Below are 24,387 nucleotides of genomic sequence, written 5' to 3'. Positions count from 1 at the left end.
CTGTATCTCCTTGGGCAGCCCCACGGTGGTAAAGAATTTGATAAGGGCCTTCACCACCGCAGAGGTCCTAATACTACCCAGAGGCACGGCCTCGGGAAATCGTGTAGCGGCACACATCAGGGTCATGATATACTGCCACCCACTCGCAGTTTTAGGTAAGGGTCCCACAAAATCCACAATGACTCGGGAGAAAGGCTCCTCACATGCGGGGATAGGTCAGAGGGGGGCCTTAGGGATAACTTGATTCGGCTTACCCACCACCTGGCATGTATGACATCTTTTACAATACTCAGTAATATCTTTTCTCAGGTTTGGCCAATAGAACTCTCTCTGAACCTGCTCCACTGTCTTCTTTATTCCTAAATGCCCACCTAAAGGTCCCTTATGGGCTAAGTCAAGAATTTCGTCCCAATATACTTTCGGGACTACTATCTGATGTATCACCGCCCAGTCCTCATCGGCTGGCACCGCAGGGGGTCTCCACTTCCTCATCAACACCCCCTCCTGGAGATAATAACCCTCTGGCTCTGCCTCCAGTTCAGTCTCAGAGAGAACCAACTCTCTCAAGGCTACCAGCTCCTCGTCACCTTTCTGTTTCCGTACAAACTCTCTTCTTGCTAAGGACAGGTCTACCTCTTCCCGATTACTCTCTCTTTCCTCCCTACTCTCCGGTTTACCTTCCTCTGACTCTCGCTGGTACAGAGTCGGTAAAAACGTTTCGGCCAAATCAAAACTGGCCAGATTCAAACCGCTCTCGGTCTCAGCTGCCCTTTCCGACATGCTGCGAGTGACCGCACATGCGGGATAGATTTTTTTATCTGAGGGAGGGTCTTCAACTCTCACGGGCTCGGTGGTCAGCTTCACGGCGGCACCCATCTTCCCACCCGCTAGGTCGTTACCCAGAAGGACGTCCACTCCTTCCCCCGGCAACTCCGGCAGGACCCCCAGTTCCACTGGGCCCGACACCAACTTACAATCTAGACGGACCCTATGCAAAGGCACTACCTCGGTCCGGTTTCCTATGCCTCTCAGGGCTACCTCTCCCGTCCGAGGTCCAAATTGTAACACGTTACGGCTAATTAATGATAGTTCCGCCCCCGTGTCTCTCCAAATTCGTACGGGGATTGGGGGGTCCCCTTCCCTCAAAGACACGGTTCCTTCGGACCTAAATGTCTCCCGCCCCTCCTGTATTCCATCTACCTGGGGCCTTCTTGTCGATTTTCGGATCGACGCAACACAGCCTATTGGAATAGCTGCTTTCCCTCTTTCTGGCTCCTTCCTCGGAGCAGGGCATTTTGATGCAATATGTCCCACCTTTCCACAATTAAAACAGGTTAAACCAGGAAATCTCCAGGTTTCCTGCCTGTTATCCTCACTTTTTCTGCTAGTTCCCGGCGGAGTTTCTCCCTTAGCCGGCGGACTTTCCCTACCATTCCGACGGTCTCTCGGGTAACTTTTTGGCGAGGAAAACTTTGTCTTGTGGGTTAGGGCATATTCATCTGCGAACCTAGCCATCTCTGAGATGGACTGATTCGTCCTCTCATTTAAATACATTCGGCTCTCTTCCGGAACACAACCTTTAAATTCCTCAATCAAAAATAACTCCCTGAGACGCCCATAATTCTCGGCCACCTTTTCCGCGGTGCACCAATGATCCAAGAGCACACCCTTCTCGTGGGCTAGCTCGGTATACGTTTGATTCCACCCTTTCCTTAAATTTCGGAACCTTTGTCTATACGCCTCAGGTACTAACTCGTAACCTCGGAGAATGGCCTCCTTTACTTGATCATAATTCCCTTCCCCTTCTGGGGGCAACGTGGCATATGCCCGCTGTGCTTTCCCTCGTAACACACTTTGTAACAACGCCACCCACTGCTCTCTGGGCCACTTCTGATTCACTGCCACCTTTTCAAAAAGCAAGAAATAACTATCAACATCCGTCTCCTCGAACGGGGGGGACCAACCTCAACGCCCAACTAACATCAAACCCCTCCTCTCTCTCTTGCCCTTGAGCTCTTCACTCTTGCTTTCGCCTGTCCAGCTCCAATTCATGGCTCCTTTGTTTCTCTGTCTCTTCTGCTTCTGCTTCTAGCTGCTTTAGCTGGAGCTCATGACCCCGTTTCATCTCTAATTCCTTTAGTTTGAACACCTGCTCCCTTTCCTCAGCCTTTTCCTTTGCCTTTGCAGCTTGTTCCTCAGCCTTTTCCTGAAAATATGTGTTGTGTTTAATATTAAATTTGTTAGATAAACCCTCTTAGAAATGAAATTGAGTGTATTAGCCACTTATAAGTGACTCATAGTTGACTTATCACTTTTAAGTACTCCAGCTGCAGTGCTGCCGACAAAAAAGCCTTGCAGAGGGTGGTTAGGGGAGCAGAGAAGGTTATTGGGGTCTCCCTACCTTCTGTCCAAGACCTCTTTCAGAGTCGATGCCTCAAGAAGACACGGTACATCATTAAAGACCCCTCACACCCTCTCCATGAACTGTTTGTTCTTCTGCCATCAGGTAAACATTACAGGAGCATCAAAACTAAAACCACAAGGCTACTAAACAGCTTCCTGCCACAGGCAGTCAGACTGCTAAATAGCTGCTCTACCTGACTCTGCTTTGGACTCTTTTAACTTGCACTGGACACTTATAACTTGTTTTTAACTGACATATGGCTGTTGTGTTTTACTATTTATTGTTATGTTTATTATTTAGTGTTGTGTTTGTTATGTTATGATTGCACTGCTCCTGGGAAACGCCGTCTCATTCTGCCCTGCAGAGCTGATGTACGGTTAGAATGACAGTAAAGTTTGAATCTTGAATATTCCAGTTGTGATTAACACCCCCCCCCCCCACTATTGGCCGGTCCGCAAGAATATTGTCAATATTAAACCAGTCCGTGATGCAAAGAAGGTTGGTGACCCCTGACTGAGAGAATTGGGAGGGGGAAGAGGGAGGTAGGTGGTACACAGTTCATTGACGAATAAGCAGGTAAAAGAGATTCACTTGGTCCGTACCCTGAATGTTTTTTTAAGAATTGTATTCATAATGTTTTTAATTGTTTACATTTATTGACCAAGATTCTTGGCTGTGGAATGTAACATTGAAGTTATTGGGAAATGCCTGCATTTTCCTGGAAGGTAACCCCTTTGTCAGTCAATGGATAAGTATCTGCTCTGCTGTGGTCTAGTTCAGACATGTGGTTAAAGAGGAACTTAAAATTTTGCAGCCTGTTTGTTTTGGCTCAAACACAGTGGCTAACATAACATAAAATGATGGTGGTGCATGTTAGCTTTCTTCAGTATTTGCACCACCTCCTTCGTCTCAGATGGCCACATGCCCAGGAATGCAAATGAAAATCCTTTCAGTAGCCACAGTAATTTATAACATCTAGTTTTATGTAATTAAAAAAAAGGTTAATATTCTTGGTTCTGCACAATAGAAATTGTCCCAAAATAGGACTCTGTACTTTTTGGTTCAGAACTAAAGTTCTTCTTAAAGCCGATAATGGGGAATGCGATGACCATCAGGGATGTGCTTATCCTCCCTCAAGCTCTATTTGTTTTTGGTATGGCGTATTTTTGAGTAGAGCAAGCTTCATTTTTACTTGCTCTTTGTGCTAAAGCTACCTTTATTCCTGTCATTCTTTCCCTTAATCACTTCTAAAACTGTTGTCTATTCCACACAGACTGTTCGTCTTGCTGAAATGGCTATTTTTCAAAGGGTTAAACTGTGTAGGTTCCCACTAGCTGGCCACTTTTCCAGCTCAAACATTCCACATTGATGCACTGGCATCCAAAGAGTCTAGATACAGTAGGGATAGAGATGTTTGGGACTGGAGTAGTGTAAGTAGGTGGCTGATTACAGCCAGTTTCAGTCAGAACTGTGGTCATGATCCAGACTAATAGAAACACATATTTTGTTAATAGGAGTGCTCTACAGTCCATGTGAAGTAAAAAGAAGTAAACTATTACCAAGAAATTGGGGGAATAATTGAAAAAAACTTAAAATAATAATCAGGGTATTGTGACCATCCTGACTTTAAGCATTAGGTGACATTAAGAGGATGAGTCCTTGCAAAATGCGCAGAGCTGGCTGTGTTCTAATTCAGTGTGTTGGTAGAATGATCCACTTTTGGATCAAGAGAGAAATAATGAACCAAAACAGGCAACATTTTAAATAATTCAGGAAGTCTTGTGCAGTACATAATAAATTGGAGAAAAGCAGGTTTTGAGGCTCTTGAGATGAAACTTGGAGGCAGTAAGGTGGAAAAACGGTGGTGGATAGACAATATCGGAAAACAAAAATTTGAGAGAAATGAAAACGTTAATTTTTCAACAGGATAGAAAGAAAACTGCAAAAATAGATCAAAGTACATAAAATAGTAATGCTCTGCATAGGAGCACTTGTTTCAGGGATGAGATGCAGAAAAATGGAAGCAAGAAGTGAAATAGTAACAATAAATTATTATTTATGTTTGCTGGGTAGGTGGGCATGATTTCAGAAGATGAGAGAAATGTCTCATGAATAAAACTCAAATGATTACATTTTTTTTTAGAGACACAGTGCGGAACAGGCTCTTCAGGCCCAACAAGCCTGACTGCCCAGCAACTGACCTATTTAACACAGGACGACTTACAATGAGCAATTAACCTACCAGCCGGTACATCTTTGGTCTGTAAGGGGAAGCCAGAGCATCCCGAGGAACCTATGTAGTTCACAGGGAGAGTGTACAGATGACATCAAAATTGAATTCCGAACTCTGGAATGCCCAAGCTATAATGGCAATGCTAACCATTTTAAAATATCTATGGCAGCTAGAACAATAATGCATTCAGCAGAGCTGCTATTTTTAGACCTCAAGCAACCTGGATTCAATTGTGATCTCCAGCTTACACAATGTTCCTCTGACTTTATGGGTTTCCTCTAGATCAAGAGTTCCCAACCTCTTTTAATGCCATGGATGTTTACCATTAACCGAGGGGTCCATGGACCCAAGGTTGGGAGCCACTTTTCTAGATGCTCCCGTTTCCTCCCACATCCTGAAATCATGCAGGTTGGTAGTTTAATAGGTTATTGTAAATTGCCTTTCATCTATAGGCTTGTCATAGACTCTAGGGGAAATTAGGTTTTGTGTAGGATTAGTATAATAAATGTTGGCATAGACTCATTGAGCCAAAGGACTTGTTTTCGTGCCATACAACTCTATGACTGAGAAGGCAGCCACATGCTAACAATTACCGGTAAGCAATTTCTTGAAGAAGAGATGCAACACCAAAGGACTGGTGTTTAGCTAATGTTTAAGGAGGAAATTTGTCAATGGACTAATTGGCTTAACTTGATGTTAGGAATTATAATGGAATCCTACAAAAGAAGAATATAGATAATTTGTAGAACACAAAAACACTATTCAGTAGTTAGTTAGGACCTTGAAAAGAATGTGTTGGTTGAACCTGACTTAGTTCTTTACAGGGCTAACTAAATATAGACAAGGTTAAGGTTATGGATACAATTTATTTAGATTTCCAAGTTCTTTTAAGGCTTAAGAGAGCAATTGATGCTGAGGCAAATGATCAAATAGCTTTAATTAAAAAGCTTTTATTTTTACTCAGAATAGCAGAAATTCAGAATTTGGCGAAATGGACTACTCAGTCTTAGGACAACACCATGCAACAATGTCATGTCAGAAATGGTTTGTTACCTCAATTACGCATTACTCACAGTAACTTATCACCCTTTTTGAAAGAATCTGTGTCAAAGAAAACTCTGCTTCCACCAGCCTGAAATAAAATTCTCCCAATTTTTGTGTTGGAGGTGAACCATTATCTTGAAATAGTGAAGTGCAGATCTAATTTCTCCTATAAGTGAATGTGCCCACTCTATCAAGACTCTGCAGGATTCTATACAATACTGTGCAAAAGTCTTAGGCGCATACATATAATAGCAAGGGTGCCTAAGACATTTGCACAGTTCTGTATTTGTCAACGTGGAGTGAAGAGTGAGCTTATAAATCTGGCATGAGCAAAGGATGTTGGGAATGGTGAGGATGGAGTGCCGTAAGAGGAGTGTGGGATATGTTGCAGGAAAGTAGTGCTGGGGTCGGGGGGCTGCTGCGGATGCTCAGATACCAGGCAAGGTCATTTGATTCCAAACATTGGTTTATTGATCATTACAGAAAGTCTCTCTGGTGCCTCCCACTCCATCCCCTCCTCCTTCCTCTTTTCCCGACTATGATACCCCTCTCCATCGCCCCCTTCCCACTCTCAGTCCACAATAGAGACCCTTATCAGAATCAGATTTATTATCAGTCACGTAAGTCATCACCCTGACACAGTGGTGTCAAGAAAATAACCTCTTCCTCGATGTCACAAAAACAAAGGAGCTGTTTGTGGACTACAGGAGGAATGGAGACAGGCTAACCCCTACTGACATCAATGGATCTGGGGTTGAGAGGGTGAACAGCTTTAAGTTCCTCGGCATACACATCACTGAGGAACTCGTGCCTTCCGGCTGTGGTGAAAAAAGCACAACAGCACCTCTTTTCCCCTCAGACAGTTGAAGAAGTTTGACATGAGTCCCCACATTCTAAGAACTTTCTACAGGGGCACAATTGAGAGCATCCTGACTGGCTGCATCACTACCTGGTATGGGAACTGTACTTCCCACAGTCGCAGGACTCTGCAGAGAGTGGTGCGGACAGCCCAGCACATCTATAGATATGAACTTCCCACTATTCAGACAGGTGCGTAAAAAGGGCCCAAAGGATCACTGGGGACCCAAGTCACCCCAACCACAAACTATTCCAGCTGCTACCATCCAGGGAATATACCACAGTGTAAAAGCCAGGACCAGCAGGCTCTGGGACAGCTTCTTCCACCAGGCCATCAGACTGATTAACTCATGCTGATACAATTGTATTTCTATGCTATATTGACTGTCCTGTTGTACATATTATTTATTACAAATTACTATAAATTGCATATTTTACATTTAGACAGAGATGTAATGTAAAGATTTTTACTCCTCATGTCAGAATCAGAATCAGGTTTATTATCACTGACATCTGTCATGAAATCTGTTAACTTAGCAGTAGCAGTTCAATGCAATACATAATATAGAAGAAGAAGAAAAAAATGAATATATCAATCAATTACAGTAGATCTATATTGAATAGATTAAAAATCGTGCAATAACAGAAATAATGTATATTAAAAAAGTGAGCTAGTGTTCACAGGTTCAATGTCCATTTAGGAATCGGATGGCAGAGGGGAAGAAGCTGTTCCTGAATCACTGAGTGTGTGCCTTCAGCTTCTGTATCTCCTACCTGATGGTAACAGTGAGAAAAGGGCATGCCCTGGGTGCTGAAGGTTCTCCTTTTAACTGCCTTGTCAAAAACTTCTGTGGTTTGTCACCAAACTCAAAATGTCACTGTTTAAGTTTAAGTAGCATGTTGTCAATTTGTTCCCCTAGAATGGAGTTGTATTCATATTTTAATTTGAGAATGTTATTATAATCTGATGAAGCAAAGAGTTTTTGTAAGCCTGTTCAGCCGCTAGTAATTCTTTCTCAATCATTTCCAATCTACCTTGCTTAGCCCTTTTCAGTGTTGCTTCATAAGAAATCATTTGTCCTCCATACACTTAATAACTGTTTCCCAGAGTGTTGAGTCATTCACCTCACCATTGTCATTGGTCTCAAGGAACTGTAAGATGTGCATCGTAATATAGTCTTTAAATGCCTGATCCTTGAGCAAAAGGGATTAAAACACAAGTTACAGGCTTGCTTAGGGAGGGACAATTGAAGATTGAGATTGACAGGACTATGGTCAGATATTATTATGCTGTGATATTTGGTATGGTCAATATTATAGATTAATCTAGAGTCAACTAAAAATAATCAGTCCGTGTATATGAACTGTGTACGTGAGAATAAAAAGAATAATCACAGTCAGATGTGTGTTGTAGTCTCCAAATATCCACCACCTTCTTTGACTTCATCAAATCGTTAAGAGTTTGCACAGCAAGAATATTCTGTGGGGGGGGGGGGGGCTGAGGAGAGCCTATCTAAATACGGATCTAGGTAGCAATTAAAGTCACCCTCAATTAATATGTAGCTTGAATCGTTATCTGGGATCAAATCAAACACCTTACGGAAAAAACCTGGATCATCCGAGTTCGGCCTGTAAATGTTTACCAGTGTAATGGGAAGTGAATTAATATGCCCAGTTAAAATTATAAACCTGCCATTTGGATCAATTGTGGATGAGTGAAAACGAAAAGGCACAGTCTTACGGAAGAGAACGGTAACGCCTCTGGCTTTGGAAGTGAAAGGTGCCTGATAGACCTGTGAAATCCAATTAGCCCCGACTTTCCTATGCTGAGTGGCTTTAACATGAGTTTCGTGTAAGAATATAATGTCAGATTTCAGTGACTTCAAATGTGCGAAAACTTTACCTGGCTTTATTGGGTGACCTAAACAGCGCACATTCCAAGAGACCTAGGTTATGGAGTCAAGAGTATTATTCATTTGTGGTACCTTTTGCATTATAATGAAACACAAAACTTAACATTCAGTCTGGCAGCCAGCAAAAACCAACAAAAAATAACATGAACGCTTAACAAATATATGAACAAAACCCCCACCCATTGCTTCCCTAAACAAAGCAGAGTTGCCCGCATCCTAATCTGGGACTGCCGGACAAAAGCAGAGAAAAACACCTCCAACTAACATCCCCTCATTAGCACACATAGTAAAGAACAAATTGAGGATAGAAAAAAGAATTGGCATAATTAAAGTCTGCTCAGAGCACGTTTAGACTCTCTTCATTTATGTTGTGAAAAATAGCCTTTCGAAGTTTTTGGTCTACTAAAGTCCTGGCTTCAACTGGGTTGCTGAATACTTTTACTTGCCCTTGGTGATGAACATGGAGCCTGGCTGGGAACCGTAGCAAATGCCAGACCTCCTCCTCTCTCAGCAGTTGCAGCACCTCACGGAAACTCCGCCATTGCTCCATAACCTCCGCTGTGTAGTCAGGGCAGGTTAAGATTCGATGACCTCCGTAATCCATCGATTATTGCCTCCCGAGCCGCAGAATCTTTTCTTTCTCCTGTGCGAAATGCACCTGTGCAATTATCGTACAGGGCCTTGAGCCTTCCGGTGATTTGGGCTGTTGTTTGCGGTGCGCTCTATCAATAACAACCGGCTTAGTGAAGTTATCATCCCCCAGTAGCTTGGGGATCAGGTTAGCGACAAATTCAGTCGGCATCCCTTTCTCCTCATCTGGGACGCCAACAATCTTTATGTTATTGCGTCTGGATCTCCCTTCCAGATCTGAAAGCTTAGCCTGCAGCCTTTTATTTTCTTGCTGCAGCTCGGCGACTGAGGTTTCCACGACGTGGATTCGCTGCTCGTGGTCGGCGGTCTCTCAGTGAGCGCTTTCTGACTCTGGAAACTGTGCTCAAACTTGTCAAACCGCTCATTGAAGGACTGCAAGAGCTTGTTTAACATTCTCTGCCAAATATGAGGAAGCTCGTCTTCCTCTTCAGCTGACGACATTTCTGGAAGGTTCTTGCTAGAATGGTTCCGGCTAACATTAGCTGCAGCATCCGCTAGCGGACGAGCGGCTCCCTTCCCGCCTCGTGCTGTTTTACTGGCCATGGTGGCGTAAAAGAGAAACAAACAACGGAGATCTTGCAACAAAAACTGAGAGTCAAGCGTTCAAAAAGGCACTTTTAACTCGTAAAGTTTGGTGTGCCATGAGGAGCTTGAAAAAACACGTCTAAACTGCACTCATCTCATCCCAAGGTAATTCCTAGCTTTCTTGGCATACGATTCAAGTGTGCAATGTTGGTAAAGCTGCATGAGATTGCTGAATTTCAGACATATTGTGACTACAAGCGCTCACCGCCTGCAGAGCCATGGTTCTTCCTATGTTCCAGTGCCTCATCCTTTATTTTTGGCAGTGCCTGCCCTTCTAACAGTCGATCAGGTCTTGTGCGTCACGTTAGGATTCTGCTTACTGCACACCCCCCACCCGTCCCAAGAATCTTGAACATCCCCTGTCAACCTCTATTTCCCCTAACACCCTAGGACACATAACTATCCCAGGTGGGATTCACTGCATTAAGGGATATGACAGTAGAGAAGGGCAAAATTTACACATTGTATTTCAGTGCAAGGTAAAGTAAGTACACTGGTGCCCAAATTGACCATCCCTTCCCTTTTGTCTTCCAGTTACGCAACAAATAGGTCACAATTTGGAAAAGTAATGCAATAGATTAGACCAGTTATTTTTTGTGTCGTGGTAAAGTAAAACTGGATTAAAAATTCAACACATTTTTTAACAAACAGATAATCTCAATCCTACATTAATTATAGAATAAATTCAATAAAGATTTTTCATCTGAGACATTAATTAATGTGAAATGTATTTCTTTTTACTAGCTCCCCACAAATTTAAATAAATTATATACATACAGATAAGGTTCAAGGATAGAATTGACTACAAATTAATAATTATTGGTGGCCTTATGCAGGAGTCATAAATTAGCATTAAAATCAAAGATTTCCCCTTTTAAACAAATACTATGTTCCATGTTTGCGAGGATGGTTATGATTCTGTAGTTTATGACAGAATGAGTGTCTGAGTTGATCACATTACAGTATGCTGGAGAAAGTGAAACAGGGTTTTTATTATGAATATTTCCTCAGTGTTTGCTGACCATAACAAAGAACAGTTGTAACAGTGGACAGTTCAGAAATAGTCACCGAACATTCTATAAAATATAATAATCAATGGAATATAAAATGGAAGATTGTTTTGTGAGAAGACAGACTGCATGCATAAAGGAGATTAGAAAACTAGGTTGAATTTGGCCTTTTCTTTCTATCATTTGTGAATCAGAGCTGTTGACACCAATAATCAGAAAGATATGAGTCATTGGGAAAAATGACTGATTGCAAGCTATTGTATACAAAGAGCTGGATTTAGTTTTGAGAGTAACAGGTATTAATAAAGTTTTTAATAGCAATCAAAACAAGTAAAAACTCTGCCATTCATCAAATCTTGTATTACGTTGTCTAGCTATTTATCTTGCAACCTCTAATGTGCCGAAATACCCTTGTACACCAACAAGGAGCAGAGGAAGACAGCTCAAACCAGCTTTTCTGCATTTGGATAATTCATGCTTTATTGTCGGGAGAACAGTAAGGAGATATGCAAAAAACATGGGTGGAGAATTGGAACGTTAGATAAACAGAAATAGAGAACAGAAATGAGAAAAGAAACAATTTGATCTGTATCATGTTATGGATCCATTACTGATTTTGCTTACTTACTCAGTCATGATATAGTGGGGAGCATGGGAAAGCAAGTCAAAGAGGAGAATTGGGAAATAAACACTCATGGCAAATGCACTGATATTTCTGGGACAATAACCTAGCCTACCTTACTAAGTGGCTCTTTGAGAGCACAATCAGGGTGCATCACTTCAAGAAGATAGCTCACTCATATTTCCTTGAACTTCAAGACAAGCCATAAACCTTGAAGTGTCCCTTTCAGAGGTCAGTACAGTTGTTACATTATATCTTTTTGATACAATACTCAGGAAGAACATAATGTCACTTCATTTTCTTTTGAATGAAGGATGGAAGTTTAGTTTGGTTATTTATAATCGTAAAGGATATGCCGATGAACAAATTAATGAATCATTCATTAAAAGAAGTTAGTTTTGTTCAACCGAGTGATTAGACACCCAAGAACTAAGGATTAAGGTGTCAGAGTAGCATGCTGTTTGCTGCATGTTGTACCAATGATTTTGGTTGAAGCTCCACTTCAGCCAAATTCAGCAGAATAGCAAACACAACTGAATATTCTTTATGCATGTTCCATTATCTGCATACTAGAGAGCACAGCAAGAAAACTCTCAGGCTACTCAGGGATCAACAAGAGATTTGAGTGTCACGGGGGAAAGTGGGCAGAATCAGAATCAGGTTTATTATCACCAGCATGTGACATGAAATTTGTTAACTTAGCAGCAGCAGTTCAATGCAATACATAATATAACAGAGAGAAAAATAATAATAAATAAGTAAATCAATTAAGGTATACGTATATTGAATAGATTTTTAAAAATGTGCTGGAACAGACATACTGTATATTAAAAAGAGGTGAGGTAGTGTCCAAAGATTTATTGTCCATTTAGGAATTGGATGGAAGAGGGTAAGAAGTTGTTCCCCTGAATCACTGAGTGTGTGCCTTTAAACTTCTGTACCTCCTACCTGATGGTAACAATGAGAAAAGGTCATGCCCTGGGTGCTGAAGGTCCTCAATAATGGACGCTGCCTTTCTAAGACACCGCTCCTTAAAGATGTCCTGGCTACTTTGTATGCTAGTACCTAAGATGGAGCCGACTAAATTTATGACCCTCTACAACTTCTTTCAGTAGTGCAGTAGCGCCTCCCCCCCATACCAGACAGTGACACAGCCTGTCAGAATGCTCTCCACAGTACATCTGTAGAAGTTTTTGAGTGTGTTTGTCGACATACCAAATCTCTTCAGATTCCTAATGAAGTATAGTTGCTGTCTTGCCTTCTTTATAACTGCATCGATATGTTGGGACCAGGTTAGGTCCTCAGAGATCTTGTCACCCAGGAACTTGAAACTGCTCAATCACTCCACTTCTGATCCCTCTATGAGGATTGCTGTGTGTACCTTCATTTTGCCCTTCCTGAAGTCCACAATCAGCTCTTTCATCTTACTGATGTTGAGTGCAAGGTGGTTGTTGCTGCGACACCACTCCACTGTAACTTCTCAATCAGGATTGTGGGAATGATGGTGTTAAATGCTAAGCTATAGTCGATGAACAGCATCCTGACATAGGTATTTGTATTGTCCAGGTGGTCTAAGGCCGTGTGAGGAACCATTGAGATTGCATCTGCCTTTGACAGGTTGTGGTGATAGGCAAATTGCAATGGGTCCAGGTCTTTGCTGAGGCAGGAGTTCAGTCTAGTCATGACCAACCTCAAAGCATTTCATCACTGTAGATGTCATTAAGGCAGCTCACATTATTCTTCTTAAGTACTGATATTATTGTTGCCTTTTTGAAGCAAGTGAGAACTTCTGCCCATAGCAGTGAGAGGTTGAAAATGTCTTTGCATACTCCCGCCATTTGGTTGGCACAAATTTTCAGAGCCTTACCAGGTACTCCATCAGGATCTTCTGCCTTGCGGGGGTTCAAAGACAGCTTAACATCGGCCTCTGAGACAGAGATCACAGGGTCACCAGGCGCAGCACGGATCTTCACAGCTGTAGTTATGTTCTCCTTTTCAAAGTGGGCATAGAAGATGTTGAGTTCACCTGGTAGTGAAGCATCACTGCCACTCATGCTATAGGGTTTCGCTTTGTAAGAAGTAATGTCTTGCAAGCCCTGCCAGAGTTGTCGTACATCCGATGTCACCTCCAACCTTGTTTGAAATGTCTCTTCGCCCTTGAAATAGCCCTTTCTGGTACAGACACGGGTCGCCAGACTTAAATACCATAAATCTACCCTTCAACAGACGACATGCCTCCTGGTTCATTCACAGCTTTTGGATTGGGAATGTACAGTAAGTCTTTGTAGGCACACACTCATCCACACGGGTTTTAATGAAATCAGTACCAATTGCAGCATACTCATCCAGATTTGTAGATGAATCCCTGAATCCTGTTCGGTCCACCAATTCAAAAGAGTCCTGTAATCGTTCCTGTGCTTCTTTGTCCTCACTACTGGTGTTGCAGTCTTCAGTCTCTGCCTGTACTCAGGGAGTAGAAAGTACAGCCAGGTGATCAGACTTCCCAAAGTGAGGGCAAGGAATAGCACGATAGGCATTCTTGATGGTTGTTTCCTCTGGTATTGCAAGTGATCTGTTGATGGTAATTGCTTAGTGATTTTTTTTAAACTGGCCCGGTTAAAATCTCTCAAAACAATGGTGAAGGTGTTAGGGTGTGCTGTTTCGTGCATGTTGATCCCATTGCTCAGATCATCTAAAGCCTGATTGATAATGACCTAAGGTAGAATGTATACTGCTACCAAAATGATCCCAGAAATCTCCCATGGTAGGTAAAATGGACGGCACTTAACTGCAAGATACAGGTGTCCCCTGCTTTTCGCACATTTGCTTTATGACAGCTCGCTGTTACGAAAGACCTAAATTAGTACCTGTTTTCGCTAGCCAAAGAGGATTTTCGCTTTTATGAAAAAAAGACGCCCGCTTTATGCATGTGTTTACCCCGAGAAAGGCTACAATGACCGTGAAACCTTGTGTGAGCAGTTGTGTGCGTATGCGTGTATGTGCCGATTTTTTTCCCCCCTCCAAATCGATTTTGGCTGGCTGTCTTCCCTATTCTGATAAGTGAAACTACACCATACATACAATATTTCTACTTCATATAGGCAGTATATTTATCATATCATTCCTGCTTTTACCATATGTTTGTGTTATTTTAGGTTTTATGTGTTATTTGGTATGATTTGGGTCTGGGAACACTCAAAAATTTTTCCCATATAAATTAATGGTACTTGCTTCTTCGCTTTATGATATTTCGACTTACAAATGGTTTCATAGGAATGCTCTACCTTCGCATAGTGGGGGAAACCTGTAGTCCAGTTCTGCTGAGCAGAATTGGGACAGCAATTGGTGAGCAGATCTATCCTGACGGTGTATAGTAAACCCGTCAATCTGAATTGCTGATAGAAGGGGTTAACCAGGATTCTGTGAGACAAAGGACACGAGCGGTCCTAATGTCCCTCTGAATCAACACCCTAGCTTTGAGATCATTGATTTTATTCACCAGAGGCTGCACATTTGCCAGCAAGATAGTCGGTATTGGGAGTTTAAAACCCCGTTTCCTTAAACGCAATTATATCCCTGACCTGCAGTCACGTTTCCTGCGTGGAATCCTATGAGGAATCTGTCCCCAATTGGCATTGTTTCCATCAGTTCTAAAGTAGTGATAGTTCGTTTAAACACATTAAGGCATCTTTGACTGTACTGACCTTTGGAAGCAGCTGAGCTTTTTAGCTGTATCAGGTTAAAATGAGTATTTAATCATATCCATCGAGAGTTCTGCTGCCACACGAGTTGCCTCAAGGTGCCCTGAACTCCAAGTATGTATGTGAAGGATGTAAGAAATAAAGTCAATTCAATGGAATTCAATTCAAATATGTTTTATTTTGCAGCAGCAGCTCTGTGCCATACATAAAATTACTACAGTACTGTGCTAAAGTCTTAGGACCCTAACTATACTGTATGTGCTTAAGACTTTTGCACATTATGTATGTTTTTATTAGCTGGATTTGATTCTTGATCTTTAATACATTGATATTTTATTTCAAATACTGATTTTGATGCATTCCTAGTTTTTATTTTTACAAAAATAAGAGAGTTCTGGAATAAAAAGGGAATGTGTTTTTCACTTGTGTATTGAAACATTTTACTGGGATATAACCCCTTCGTGAATTCTCTCTCTCTAATTTGATCAAATGACTCTGAAACCAGTGAAGTATAACTCATCCCTGGCTAGTTTAATATGTAGCTCACATGTGATTCCTTGAGACCCACTTGTGATCCCTTGAGCTCTATGCAGAACCACAGTGGAGAATTGACGGTTATATTTATGACTGATAGCTTGTTCCTGTAAGTGGATATTTTTGATAAAAGGAAGTGTGAAAAGTATTGGATTTAGCACAGAGTCAAATTATGGAAATTTGATATGGTAATCCACATCAGGAGTACATAAAGAGAGCTACTTTTTAATCAGGACAGTGATCGAGATTTTAAAGCCAGAGTTTCACAGCTGTTTCACTGAGGAATGACCGATCAGCAAGAGGGATTCATTAGAAAAGGCTAGTAAGAATAATTCAAGTGCAAGTGGAGAGGCCATTCTTTTGGAGTGTGCTTCTCTTTAGAGTGGCTTTGGCTCATCAGGCATGGGTGAGGTAAATTGCCTTTGAAGTTATTCTCTTTCTGTTCTTATTTGTTCATTCCTCATCTATTAGGGCATAGTAGTTTAGTGAGAATGGCTCCAGAGGCCGTGATTTGTACTGTGTGTGGGATGTGGGAAATCTGTGAGACCTCCAGTCTCCCGGATAAACACATCTACATCAGGTGCACCAAGTTGCAGCTCCTGAGTGAACGTATTAAGGAGCTGGAGTTGCAGCTCAATAACCTCGACTCATACAGGAGAATGTGGAGGTGATAGACTAGAGCTACAGGGAAGTAGTCACCCTAAGGTTGCAGGAGACAGGAAAGTGGGTGACTATCAGGAGAAAGAGGGGAAATGCACAGTGCAGAGTACACCTGTGGCCATTCCCCTCAATAATAAGTATATAACTTTAGATAATGTCAATGGGGACGACCATCCGGGGGGAGTCACAGTGACCACGTCTCTGGCACTGAGTCTGCTGCTGTGGCTCGGGAGAGCAGAGGTAAAGAGAACTGCACTGCAGATAGGAGATTCCTTCGTCAGAGGAACAGAGACGAGGTTCTGTGAGCCCGATAGAGACATCAGTGGTATTGCCTCCCTGGTGCCATATTCAGGAATGTCAATCCATGGTTTTCTCAAGGCCGAGGGTAAGCAGCTAGAGGTCTTTGTGCATATTGGCACCAATGGCACAGGTAGGCAAAATCATGAGGCCCTGACAGAGATTTTGGGGAGCTAGGTAGAAAGCTGAGAAACAGGACCTCCAGGGTAGTAATCTCTGGATTGCTGCCTGTGCCACGTGCCACTGAGGGTAAGAATAGGATGACTTGGCAGATGACTGAGGCTGAGGTACTGGTGTAGGGGGCAGGTGTTCAGATTTGTCGATCATAGGGATCTCTGCTGGGGAAGGTATGACCTGTACAAAAGGTACAGGTTACACCTGAAGCTGAGGGGAGGGGTGCAATATTCTTGCAGGCAGGTTGGCTAGAATTGTTAGGATGGGTTTAAACTAATTTGGTAGGGAATGATCATGCTGAAGATGAGGTGGTTGGTTTACCAGCAGATGCAGTGTGTACTGAGACACCTAGCAAGGGAAAGCTGATAATAGGGCAAAATTGCAGTCAACTGAATGTTGCGGTGCAAAAGGTGATCAAAATCGAAAAGGGTGAATACAGGACTGAAGGGGTTATATTTGAATCCGTATAGTATATGGAATAAGGTAGATGAACTTGAAGCACAGTCACAGTTTGGTGTGTATGATGTTGCAGGCATCACTAAATCATGGCTGGAAGATTATAACTGGGAAGCTTATTGTCCAAGGATACACCTTGTATCGAAAGTACAGGCAGGAAGGCAGGTGGTGGCATTGCTGTGTTGGTTAAAAAAAAAAGAAACTAAATCATTAGAAAGAGGTGACATAGGGTCGAAAGATTTTGAATTGTTGTGGATAGAGTTAGGTGTCCAAAGAAGCTGGGATCATCTCATACTTGGAGCATTAAAATGAGCATGCACAGAAAATGATAAAGACAAATGCATTAAAAACTTGAGAACGGCAACATTTGTAGTCTGATGAGCAGTTCTGGAAATCACACCTTATGAAAGATATTTTAATGAGCCTCAGAGGGAATGAGTATGTTTATGACAATAACAACTGACTCCAAGGGTTAAATCACGAGATGCGCTATGTAGGTTGTTAAATTGTCTATCACTGGAAATGAGATGCTATTGCAACATCTTGGGCATCTCATACTTGGACCACATCACAAACGAGCAGGTCCACAAGACCATCCAGCACCACATTGGCCCCCATGAACACCTCACAACGGTGAAGAAAAGAAAGCTGAGATGGTACGGTCATGTAACAAGATCCAGTGGCCTTGTAAAGACTGTTCTACAAGGAACTGTGGAGGGGAAAAGATTGACGGACAGCATTAAAAAAATGGACAGGGAAAACATTTGTGGTGACCCAGGCCCTGGCACACAACCGCAACAGATGGAACAGACGGGTGCAAAGCTTGTCATGACAGCGCCCTGACGACTCCACCAGGAGTTAAGGGCACAAGGCAAGGCAAAGCATTTAAATGGTCAAAAGGAGTTTTAGTTGAAGATTTCAAGATATTAAAGAGAGCTGATGGAAACAGTTTCTTCTGATGGTGAAATCCAGGACTAGGGAGTACTGTTGACAGCAAGCTCGGAAAACTTCCAGTATCAAAAACAAGTGGACTTTTAGAGATCTTCTGTTAATAACAGCTGCTTCCATCTCTGAAATTAATAGAATTATGTTAATCATAGACATTATAGGATATCATCAATGATGTAGTTAGGTCACAGAATAGACTTTTTTTGATGAGAGTTATGAGGTTAATTAGCTTCCTCATCTAATGATCCAGCACAGCGAAGCTTTTGGCTTGTTATGTCTGAGTGGTATAGTTTCAAATCATCCATTTATTCTCTTGCTGTTCATATCCTTGCATCCTTTCCCTTAAAATAGTGTAACACTTACCCAACAGGCTGGTATATGTCTAGGGGAAAAGGAGATCCAGCCACTCACCAGCCTCACCTCCCGTACACGCAGGTGCTGTGAGAATCAAATTTATGCTGCGTGCACACACCATATCAAACTCACACCAGAAATAGTTATGGAATACACTCTAAAGATTTTACTACAACTAAAAGAGTACTATGCAATACAGTATATATGAAGGAAAAGAAAATAAAGTAAAAGGCGCCAAACTTATCAAAGTTCAGTTAGTTTAGTGCACATTGTTGGAGCTCAACCATCGAACCATTCGACCCCTCGTCACTTTCCTCCGACCTCCACGTCCTTGCACCTGGAACCACCCTGGTGGTCGACTGAGCAGTGCAGCGCACGTCCACCTTCCTCAGCGTCTTCTTCCCGACTCCCCTGAAAAGACCGCAAAAACCCCCAAGCTCCCAGACTCGCAAGACAAAAAATAACATTCCCCATTGGTCAACAAATGAATACAATCCCGATATCAGTCTAAAGCTAAACAACTGCGAGAGAAATCACTTATCATACAAAGAAGCATTCCTACTCTTAACAAAACAAAGAAGCCATTTTGATTAACATACACAGTACATTGTACAATAGTTATCAAACAATTTTTGAAAATTTCCACTTTAAAAAAAATTGATGTCAATTTAAAATGGAATTGGATTGGAAATAGAACTAAATGGGAGAATTTGCTATTTATGTTATCATACTGGTACAGATAAGTTCAATGCAGGTGGAAAGCTTGGCCACATTGAATAAGAGAATGCTGTTTATAAATGAATTGAATTCTCACCAACTGGTGATGTGATGATGTCTATTCATCAGTTTTGCACTTGCATTAGGATGGGGTGCAATTGGCATATAGAACAATACAGGCCTTCAGCTCATGATGTTGTTCCAGTCTTCTAACCTTTTTTTTTGCGCCAGAGCGTCAACGACCACTTTTCAAGTGGTTGCCTTGGAGGAAAGTTTCTGTGAGTGGTCCCCCATGTCCTTCTCACAGCGCAGTGTTTTTTTTTATGAGGCCGAGTTGCGAGCTCAACACTCAACCCGGCACAGATGGAAAGTGTGCCTGGGAGCGGCCCGATTGGATTTGAACTTGGGAACCTTTGCTCTGGAGTCCAGTGCTGATGTCACTGCGCCACCAGCCAGCATCTTTTAACCTACTCCAAGATTAATTTTGCCTTGCTCTCCCACATCACTCACCAGTCTTCTTTCATGTGTTTGCCTACATCTAAGAGTCAATTATGCTGTAAAGAAATAATAACAGTGGGTGTGTTTTCTTACACAAGACGTTACAGCATGCAGTTAGGATGTTCTTTAAATCAGTGTATTAGGAATAGAAAGAATAGGTTTGGATAGAAGAGTATCATGACAACTAACAGCTGAGTTAGAGCTAGCAAATGGGATTACTTCCCATACTTATAAATTTGAACTGAGTAAGTTTTTTCATGTAGATTGTGTGGCCTGTTCAAAGTTAATGTCCAAGTAATCCATTCATGTATGTACAAAGTCCAATTAGGATCTCATAGGATTTTGTTTTCTTCCCCCCATCTCCATAATTCCCTGCCACCTCATTCCTGATTGTAGGCTGCAAAATCTATTTATTGCATTCCTATGGGATATAAATCCTTATAAACTCTTCCTTGTAACCTTAAGTCTTAAGACACATTGTTTCAAGTTAACTAAGCAATCTTTCACCACAATGTACTCTAAACGCCTTTTCAATTTTTCTGTACTTTTCCAATCTCAATGAGGTTTTCAAAATAAATGTAATGCATACCTGTACTGATTATTAGGCTGGTAAATAATCACAATGAATCTGGGATATGGAGTCTTTTGCTGGGATTTGCTATTGTGCTGTACAATGTCCAATAATAACTAATCCTCTTCTCTTGAGTAGAAATTCCCAATCTAGATATAAAGAAACAAGTTATTTATTACTTCTTTATCAATGAATACGCCTTAGGCTATGGAGACTGAAGTATTGAGATTCACGATTTTTTTAATTATTTATTTGAAATCAATTTTTTTTTTTGAAACTGTTTCATTGAAATTGACGGTGTTTTATTCTTACAGATATTGAAGTTGCGTGATTTTCATTAAAATTGGAACAATGAGAGTAGCAGGTAAAATACAACAAACTTTATTAAATTGCTTTTTAACACCATTTGCTTTATATCAAGAATCCTGGATAAAATTTAATTTGGAACATCAATTGACAGTATACTAGGGGTGGTGAACCTTTGTAGAGCATTTGCTCACATTATCACGTGTTGTAATTTTGAGCAGAGATTATCGTTGAGTAATGAATTAGTAACAATAATTATGTTTATTTAAGGAAAAAAGATGAGACCTGTTGCTTATTTCTGTTTATTCAGTATTTTCTGCTGTTTTATTATTTCAATCCCACAATTTAAGTCAATTACTGTAGGTAATGTTTATAGTCCTGAACTTAAATTTAATATTTATTCTGAATAAATTACATGAATTAGTCACCCATTCAATTCAATTTATTGGAAATGCAGTATTTTCAAGAAGTGCACTGTTTGGTTTGCAGATATTAAGCTTTTAGATTAAAGATTATACAAAAATGTTAGCAACATTGACAATTTTGTCTCAAAAAATCATGACCTATAGGATTCCAGATTTTACTATAAAATTGATTTTGAAGTTGAATCTACATAAAACAAGTTCTCCTTGCATCACATTTGGCTCTTCTGAGTTTTTCATTTTGTGTCCTTAAGTACTTCACAGCTTTGCTAATGTGAAGAATATTTCTGTCTTCCATGATTTTAAAAAATGTCTTTTGAACAACTTTGTAATCTCATGCTTTTCAAGAAAAATAGTCCAGATTTATAAGCTGTCCCTACAATCAAAGTCCCTCAATATGGATTTGTTATGGTAAATCAGTTCTACATTCCTTCTATAGCCCTCCCATTTTTCCTGGAATATTGTCAGTTACTGGACAAGTAAGTTGTTTTTCAACTTCTTATTGTGTCTTATTTCCTGAAACTGTTTCTCAAGTTGCCATTTTTTTAAATCATTTAATCTTTCAGGTCCAATAAAACTTGGGGTTGTCATTGTCGTGTCTTTGTTGATGGGTTATCTTGCATTCCAAGTATTTGAAATCAAAATAAATGCAAATTTGAGATCAATATTTGGTAAGTATTTTACTACATGCTCCAGTACCTTGGAATGTTAAGTTTCAGAAATAAAATGCAGAACAATGTTTTTACATAGAAATAAGTTAATTTAATTTATAAACAGAAAGATGGCTTGAATGATTATTAATATTCAACTGTTATAGCATTATCAGATGTGCATCAGTCTCTTTAGCAACATTGGTTTAAGTAAGTTTAACGCAATAGTTTTTTCTTTTAATTAATGCTTTTACTGTGGTCTGGTACCTCTATGGCATAAGAGCCCAACTGTCAAACCATATAACTTATCAGGTTTTAGTTGCATGGGGTTGGTTTGATGATGCTTTTATCACTGTTTTATCTGCTTTCCTTATCACCTTACCTCCTCTCCTGTGTATGAAATGATTTCCCTGAGCATGGGATTTCAGCATTTGAACATCTGGATGCCTTTGAATAATGTAGACCAGGTACATTGAAAACAATTTGCTGGTTACAGGTGGCAATGCAAATCAAATGTTAATGATTGTTGTTTTCGATTGTGTCTATAATATATTATTATAATTTGAGGCCATTGATCAGCCTTTTGTACAAGCTCACAGGTAATACTGATTAAGGAGCTAATTAATAGCTCAAAATTAATCAATGAACTCCAAGGCTTAGGCCTCAATACCTTTTTATGCAACTGGATTTTCCTCATTTGTAGATCCCTATCAGTTCAGATTGGCAACATCTCCTCAACAATCTCCATCAGCAAAGGTGCACCACAAGTCTGCACCTCAGCATTATCATTTCAAAGGATCTGTCCTAGGTCCAGTGCCATTACAAAGAAGGTACAGCAGTACTTTCTTAGAAGTATGCAAAGATTCAGCAAGTCATCTGAAACTTTGACAAACTTCTATAGATGCACAGTGAACATACTGACTGGTTGCATCCTGGCCTGGTATGGAAATACCAATGCCCTTGAATGGGGAAAAAAAAGTACTGACCTATGTGTAGCATTGATGACAGTTTTTATGACGAGATTGATATTAAACTCTGCTATGACAATTGATAAGATCACACACTCTTTGGGTTCAAAGTAAATGTATAATATACTGCCCTGAGATTTTTTTTGCAGGCACTTACAGTAGATTTAAAAAATAATAGCATCAACAAAGATAAACAACCAATGTGCAAAAAACAAGAACTCTTTGAGGCTGTCGGTTCAGGAATAGTTACTACCCTTCAACCATCAGGTTCTTGAACCAGAGGGGATAACTACACTCAATTTCACTTGCCCCATCACTGAAATGTTCCCTTACCCTATGGATTCACTTTTAAAGACTCTTCATCTCATGCTATCAATATTTATTGCTCTTTTTTATTATTATTTTGTTTTTTTCTTTTTGTATTTCCATGGTATATTGTAAGAAGACCATAAATCACTCTTAATCCTCTCACATTTGCCTTTTCTATTTATCCTTTTTGAGTAGGCATATCCTCATTCAAATGGTTAAGAATAGCTTATGGAGAGAATTCTATATTCAGTGTGCCATCTGATAGTTCATAGTTAATATTTCTTCTGTACTTGGTGTGATGCACCCTGTCATGATCAGCACAAAGGTCTACCCTCCTGGTCTTCCTCTAATCAATTCTCTCTTATTTTCAAGGCTCTTTGTTCATTCATATTTGTGTTCTCATGGTGTATCTTAACATGCCTGGGCAGGTTCTGTTAATTCTGTTCTCAACCCTGATTCTTTTGGCAGGAGATCAATTGAGCACAACATGATGGTATCTAGAAACAAGCATCAACTGGAGTGAACTATACATTATCTGGAAATAACATTATAATTATTGTAATTATTTTCTCATTGTTTTAGTTTAAGAGAAATTACTTACAATTTTTTTTTAGCTGCTTGAAAGAACTGAGTAAACCAGTCACCCACTTTTAAACTAGCAATAAAACCAAAACAATATTGCAAAAGAGGCTTTGCAGGCTATTTTCTTTATATACATCAGCTTTTTAAGTAAGTTGCAGTGACTGTTACATGTAAGTTGAAATGATCCAAAAGTAAGGCTGTGAAATTGCATTGTAAAAGTTGCAGCAATATGCAACAGATTGTCATTGGACCCAATTTTAACTAATTTCATGAGTTAAGGATGCTTTTAATTGACAAGACCTAAATATGCACATCTTCCATGAATTTTCTGAAAGCTTTCATTGTGATGCATGTATAATATTTGAAAATATGTGAATTTCTTGACATATTTGTCAAATTTTTAGCTTGCTTTAAATTATTGCATGAGTTGATTACTAACAACAGTTTAATGGTTTTATTTTGCAGCCAGATTACAAGACGATCAAGTACAAAGTAAGCCCTTTTTCAGATGTGCAAACTGAAAGTTTTGGACTATTACAGTAATTAATTTCTTTATTTTTAATTCATTTAATTTCAGAAAGGGGATGTTGACCATCTACCCTCTGTACTTTCAGTTATGAGCACAATAGTAAAGTCTTCTGAAGTGTCCTGTTGCATAAATATTGCACATTGAGTGTTGATACCCCAAACTTGCCAATTTTCAACCCCTTCACGCTGTCTACCTACAGTGCATTGGACTTGCACAATGATATGGGCATCTCTTTGAGTTAGTTATTTACAGTGGTATTCTAAGATTTAATGGAGCGAGGAATATAAAAGTATGTCATTAGGATGTAGCAGGAGTGAATTATTGTTTAGAATTGTAGTTTTAAAGGCTTCTGTATATGTCCTGCAATATATACAGTAATTTTGAAATATGG

The 24,387-nt window shown here is 40.4% G+C and overlaps 1 protein-coding gene across 2 annotated transcripts in view; it reads left to right on the top strand.

Annotated features, from left to right (window-relative positions):
- The window catches only part of LOC140734705 (protein FAM3C-like), a 62,180-nt gene that overhangs the window by 19,623 nt on the left and 18,170 nt on the right, over positions 1 to 24,387 (top strand). For both annotated transcript variants that reach the window (XM_073059041.1, XM_073059040.1), the window contains 3 exons: positions 20,545 to 20,594; positions 21,525 to 21,629; positions 23,933 to 23,959. In XM_073059041.1, coding sequence (XP_072915142.1) covers positions 20,582 to 20,594; positions 21,525 to 21,629; positions 23,933 to 23,959 — 145 coding nt within the window. In that variant the 5' untranslated portion in view covers positions 20,545 to 20,581. The remainder of the gene's footprint in view (positions 1 to 20,544; positions 20,595 to 21,524; positions 21,630 to 23,932; positions 23,960 to 24,387) is intronic.

This window comes from Hemitrygon akajei, chromosome 10 (genome assembly GCF_048418815.1).
Source record: "Hemitrygon akajei chromosome 10, sHemAka1.3, whole genome shotgun sequence".
In the NCBI taxonomy this organism is placed as follows: domain Eukaryota; kingdom Metazoa; phylum Chordata; class Chondrichthyes; order Myliobatiformes; family Dasyatidae; genus Hemitrygon; species Hemitrygon akajei.
This window is presented reverse-complemented; position numbering and strand designations above follow the sequence as displayed.